The sequence below is a fragment of the Hippopotamus amphibius genome, chromosome 1, assembly GCF_030028045.1.
Source record: "Hippopotamus amphibius kiboko isolate mHipAmp2 chromosome 1, mHipAmp2.hap2, whole genome shotgun sequence".
NCBI classification, from domain to species: Eukaryota; Metazoa; Chordata; class Mammalia; order Artiodactyla; family Hippopotamidae; genus Hippopotamus; species Hippopotamus amphibius.
Window position 1 is genome coordinate 115012212 of NC_080186.1, and position 5382 is coordinate 115017593.

The 5382-nt window shown below is 44.6% G+C and overlaps 1 protein-coding gene across 1 annotated transcript; it reads right to left on the reverse strand.

The window, feature by feature from the left end:
- Window positions 1-310: 310 nt before the first annotated feature.
- RPTN (repetin) lies at window positions 311-4597 on the reverse strand. The gene is made up of 3 exons (XM_057723799.1): window positions 4463-4597; window positions 3011-3168; window positions 311-2303 (listed from the first exon to the last, which is right to left on the reverse strand). The coding sequence occupies exons 2-3, from the start codon at window positions 3146-3148 to the stop codon at window positions 1065-1067; spliced, it is 1377 nt and encodes a 458-aa protein (XP_057579782.1). The 5' UTR covers window positions 3149-3168; window positions 4463-4597; the 3' UTR covers window positions 311-1064.
- Between the last annotated feature and the right edge of the window lie 785 nt (window positions 4598-5382).

Consider the following 5382-nt stretch of genomic DNA (forward strand, 5'->3'; position numbering starts at 1 on the left):
AGAGATTTAAGAGGTATGGTGGGTGTAGAGTTGACAAGACTTAGTGACCATTTGAATATGGAACTGAGTGAGAGGGAAGGGTCAAATCTGACTCCTCTGCAGGGGAAGAAGGAGTTAAAAATGATGTTTAGATAAGTTCCTTTTGACTCCTTGTTATTTGTTTCATATTGATTCTTATTTTTTTAAGTGCCCAGGAACTCAAAGAACAAAGAGATCTCAGAATTGGAGAAATGAGGTCTTATTTGTGGAAAATGGCCCACAAGTGAAGATAGCATGGCCCCACAGTGAAGAAGGAAAAGAGTCATTGAGGTTAATGGTCACCAATCATTTATTGAGTATTTTAATACAATTCCATAGATTTTCTTGTGAAAAGTTTTTAGGCTCCAAGGAGCTATGGATAGAGAATGTTGGCTCATTGAAATCTGCAAAGAGATGACATGTTTTCTCTCTATTTTGTGTGATCAGAAACTAGAAAGGCATCGAGCCCAATCAGCTCTAGTGATGGGAGCTCAGTGGCCAGTCTCTCTGGTGAGGGGTAGAAACGTGGGCATGGGGGTGTTGTGGACCTCTCCTAGCAGTCTCTCACTGTGTTTCATTTTAGCGTAGACTACGACGCTTGCAATTCCTGATGGTTCATCCACTGGAGCTCTGTAAAGTCCAAATGTCCCCTCCTCAGACTGTAATGTATATCTTCAGAATACCTTTCCTGTTTCTGAACTTTTGGGTGAAATTTCTACCTTTCAATGACCCAACCATGTCCCACCTACACGGAGGACAAACCAGGAAATGATTTAAATCCCCAAATTAATCAAAATTGGGGTCTGATTATTTCACCCAATTTACCACTAGATTTTACCCAACCAGAACACCCTGGAATTGCTGCTCAAAGAACTGGAATGCCCTAAAAGTGAATATTAGTCCCCCAAAACATCCTTGCAGTTAGATAGAGTAGAGGAGAGAATGAAGACACACATTTTTGATCTCTTAAACAGAAGTATGGGTGAACTTGACACGTAGATTTCTTCCTTGGCTTCGTGTTGCTTTAGCTCTGGTGCGTGCACAGCTTAGTGCCGAATCACTTTCTGCTCTTGTACATAGTCATAGAGGGGATTGGGAGCAATAGTTGCCTTGGCAGGGTGACTTCCACTCTGTTGTCTTCTTTGGGGCCTCCCAATGCTCTGGGTTGGACGGAAGGCCAGGTCACTGTGTCTTCCCTGGGAACTTTGACTCTGGCCATCCTCATTCTTATGGCATTTTTCTCTGTTAGCACAGCCTTGCTGGGTCCCATGGGATTGTTGATCCTGGGACCCTTGATACCTCTCTTTGTCCTTATGGGTTTGCCTGTCTCGTCCCTGACAGGTCTGCTCATTTTCATGGGTTTGCCTGTCCTGTGTCTCACGTGGAGTTTCCTGACCTTCATGACCATGTCTACCCCAGCTTTGGTGGCCCTGTTCTTTCTCTGCCTGGTGGCTCTGCCCGTCAACACGACTCTGCCTGGTTTGGGCCTGTCTGTGGCCCTGCTCAATGCTGTGTGACTGCCAGTCTTTCCCTTGGTGACAGAGTGGCCTTTCTTGCTGGATTTGTGCTGCTAGTTTGTGCTGGTGGTGTCGGCTATCCTTCTCAGACTCCCATGCCTGGTGGCTGTTCTGCTGCCCTTCCCTAGACTGGAATCTCTGTCCCTGATTTCGGTTCACTTCCTGTCCTTGAGTCTGTTGACTTGGTCTCCCTGACCTTCCTGATTGCTCAACATGTGAGTCTCTGCTTGTTCCCTCGCTCCCTTGGAAGCACCTATTTTGCCTAGTTTCCCCAGTCTCTGAGTGACCGTATTGAGAGCTCACGCCTTGTTTGTCTGTCTGGCCATAGTGGGAACTCTGGCCTCGTCTGTCTGTCTGACCATAGTGGGAGCTCTGGTCTTGTCTGTCTGTCTGGCCATAGTGAGAGCTCTGGCCTTGTTTGTCAGTCTGACCATAATGGGAGTCTCTGTCTTGTCTCTCAGCCTGATCCTGGTGGATGTCCTGGCTTTGTCTCTCAGACTGACTGTGGTGGGAACCCTGCCTTTCTCTCTCATGCCTCTGCTTGTGTTGTCTGCCTATATTTCTTGGAAACTTATGGTCTCGTGTTCCCTCCTGCTCCTCTTCTAGCTGGGAGGTTCTATCTACACTGGATTCATTATCCAGCTTATGGTAGCAGGCTTGGGCCAGTTTGAACACCAACAGGAGATATTCATGAAAATCAACATGTCCATTTCTGTCTCTATCCAAGAGGCACAGGATGGTTTCCACAGCCTCTGGGTCATCCGGTCTCTGTGAGAAGATGAAACAAACAGCAAAATCAGATGTTCTTCTGCAAATACTAAGCCGTGGGCCAGTATCCACGCCCCAGTCCATCAGTCCTGTATAAACCTTCCTTGATTGAGAAACCGTAATCTGAAGTGGCTTAGGCTTGGTTCTAGGTTTTAATCAGCTCCCTCACAATAGGGAGTAGGTACACTTATTTAAAATCAGCCTCATTAATAATGACTTTGAGTCATTGAGGAAGCTATCCCATCCCATCACATGCTATATTGTAACTGTTTGTTCATCTGCCTTTTTCTAACCATGCTGTGAGATCCTGGAGGGAGGGGAAGCTGTTTTTATTCATGTTTGTATCCCCAGTGCCTAGGATGGTGCCAGTATGGAATAGGAGCTCGATGACTCTTTATTGAATGAATGAATGAAGGTGATGTGTGGACAGCACTAAAATATAGACATCAAGATACAAATCTCAGATTTTCTGCTGGGAAATGATTTCCAGTTTGAAGTTGTACTCCCTCCTGTTCAAGCTCAGACATGAGAAGGTGTGTGTGTGTGTGATCACGCCTGTACACACATGTGTGTGTGCTGGGAGTGAACTACTAAGGAGCTGCCTGAAATTCTTTTAGTTACAGAGTAGAGCATGACCAAATAAAACAAAAAACCCATGAGGCCCTGGATGCAGGTGTCAGTGTAACTCACACTTGACCCCATCTTACCCGTAGGATGTCTCCAAACTCAGTCAAGAGCAGCTGCTTCAACTCCTTCTTGCACAATGAGGTACCGTCCCCATTCTCTTTGGCGTATTTCTGGAATACCTTGATCACGGTGAGTATGCTGTTCAGGAGTTGAGCCATTTTAGCAAAGATGAATGAATCTAAAAGAAGAAACAAGATTTTGTCTGTATTTATGATGAAGACCAGGAGACAGCATTCCCAGAGGGAAAGTGGCCACTCTTGGTCAGGGAAAGAAGCTTAAGAAATGACAGCGCTCCTTGTTAGCTATACCCTTCATTCCCTTTGACCCACAGTCAGGCTCCAAATATCATGTGCTACAGTGGAAGAAAGGTGCAAACTATGTGTTCCCTGCTATAAAAAGAGGCGATTTCCTAAAAAACAAAAAATATATGTTAGGCACTTTACATGCCCATTCTTCTACTCCAGGTGGGACTTGCTTGATTGAAACTGTCATATTAGAACAAAAAGGAAGGGAGGTCAGGAAAGCCATAGAGGTAGGGCCAGAAGCCAGTATGGTAAGGCCTAATTTTCTACCAATAACTAGCACACTGAAGAGGGCACTCAACAGACCCCCACTGAATAGGCTCAGTCTTCTGATGAGCCTTGCTCAGGTGGGGAAAAAGGCTAGAGGTCTCGCCATGGGCCAACAAAGTTTTCTGGGAGGCTAAATCCTAGCAAGTGCTTCTGGCCTGGATAGTCATGTTGGGATATTATAAGCATATCCCAAGTAGAATCAGTGGATACAAAAACTGTTACGGATACAAATAGCAAGCCAAATTAACTGCATAGATGAGAGGAAGTAAGTACAATCAGCTAGGTTCACACTGGCCATTTTGGGAGCCTGGGGTCTTTTGGGAATCTCAATCTCAATGATGTTTCTTCCATGATGTGAAAATTCCAGTTACTGAGTTTGCAGGCCTGCAAACTGAAGCCCTAATTGCAAAGCACATTGGATTTCTAAAACTGTGCCAGTGATACCTATAAGGATAAGTGGCAAGTGATGAATTGCAGGGCACAAGCTGAATCCCTTGTGGCAACTCATTGCAGTGAGACTTGAATATTATTGTGACCCCATGGTCCAGATTCTTGGGCCTGATGAGCCCTAAACTCTTGGGTCAAGTTAGGTCTTGGCCTAACTTGAACAAAAGGTAAATGCTCCACTATGGGAGACTAAGTTATCCACCAAAAGTTCAAGCCCTCGGTTTTGGGATGCCTACAACACACAGAAACAATGGCATGTGTATTTTATAGACTCAGAAGTATGCCACCCCAGCTATCATTATAGTCTCAGCTAGGGCCAAAAAAGGAAGCAGGAAGGTACCCAAGGCCACCTAAGTGTACAGGGAGTAGTCTCTGCCCTCTCTAGCCCAGCACATCACAACCCCTATCAAGAGCCCCTTGGATGCTGCCATTGCTTCCCCAAGCATATCTTACCTGCTTAAGGAGGTATGAACAGAAGATTCAGAAGCTGGAGAGGATACTGGATGCCTGAAAACCCATCCTTTTTATAGGGGTTTTAATTGTCCTAGATCATCTCAGGAGACACCCATTCTCTGGCAGAGCCTGAATCACTCTGGGCCCAGCCCAGCTTGACCTCTCCCTCTGAAAACCGTTTGACTTATTTACTTCCCCTATTTGCTCATAAACCTGTTTGTCATTACAGTTGGTGACATTGTTCAAGTCCCAGCCCCTTTTAATTAGGGGAGTGTGTGTATATACATATGCATGCAGCAGGGGTCCCAAAAGACAGAGGTGTGGGCCAAATACATCCTTAACATGTGTCACTTACCAAGACTAATAGAGGACAACAGTCATATCATACCAAAGAAGGATTCTAATATGGTCACTTCACAAAAATCTGTCAAAACAAGGACTAGAGATTCTAGGAATATAGCAAGGATAGAGCTCCCGGAAGAGATCTGCTTTAGGGTGTCTTGCTTGTGTAGGTGGATATGTGTATTTTAATCTACTGACCTATTAAATTTTTTTTTTCATTTAGCAACTCTGCAGGCTAGAGGGAGAAGTAGATATATGACTAATTTTGGAAGGGAGGGGTGTGGTGATGGTGGAGCTGCTACCATTGGAGTCTTTTAAGGTCTTGCTAAAAATTTAGAATTTAGGGACAATGTGGAAGTTTATGATATCTGTGAATAGAGATGCAGTCAGAAACCTGGGCCTCTATTTAGTCCCCATCTCTGCACTCATGACATGCCAGCAATGTCTTAAGATAGGAGATTCTTAGTAAATATTTGTGGAGTAAATGAATTACTGAATTATGGAAACATTTGAGAATCTTGTATAAAGTGCAAAAAAATCTAGGCTTACCTCTTCTTTCTAGTTTGTTTCACATCTAA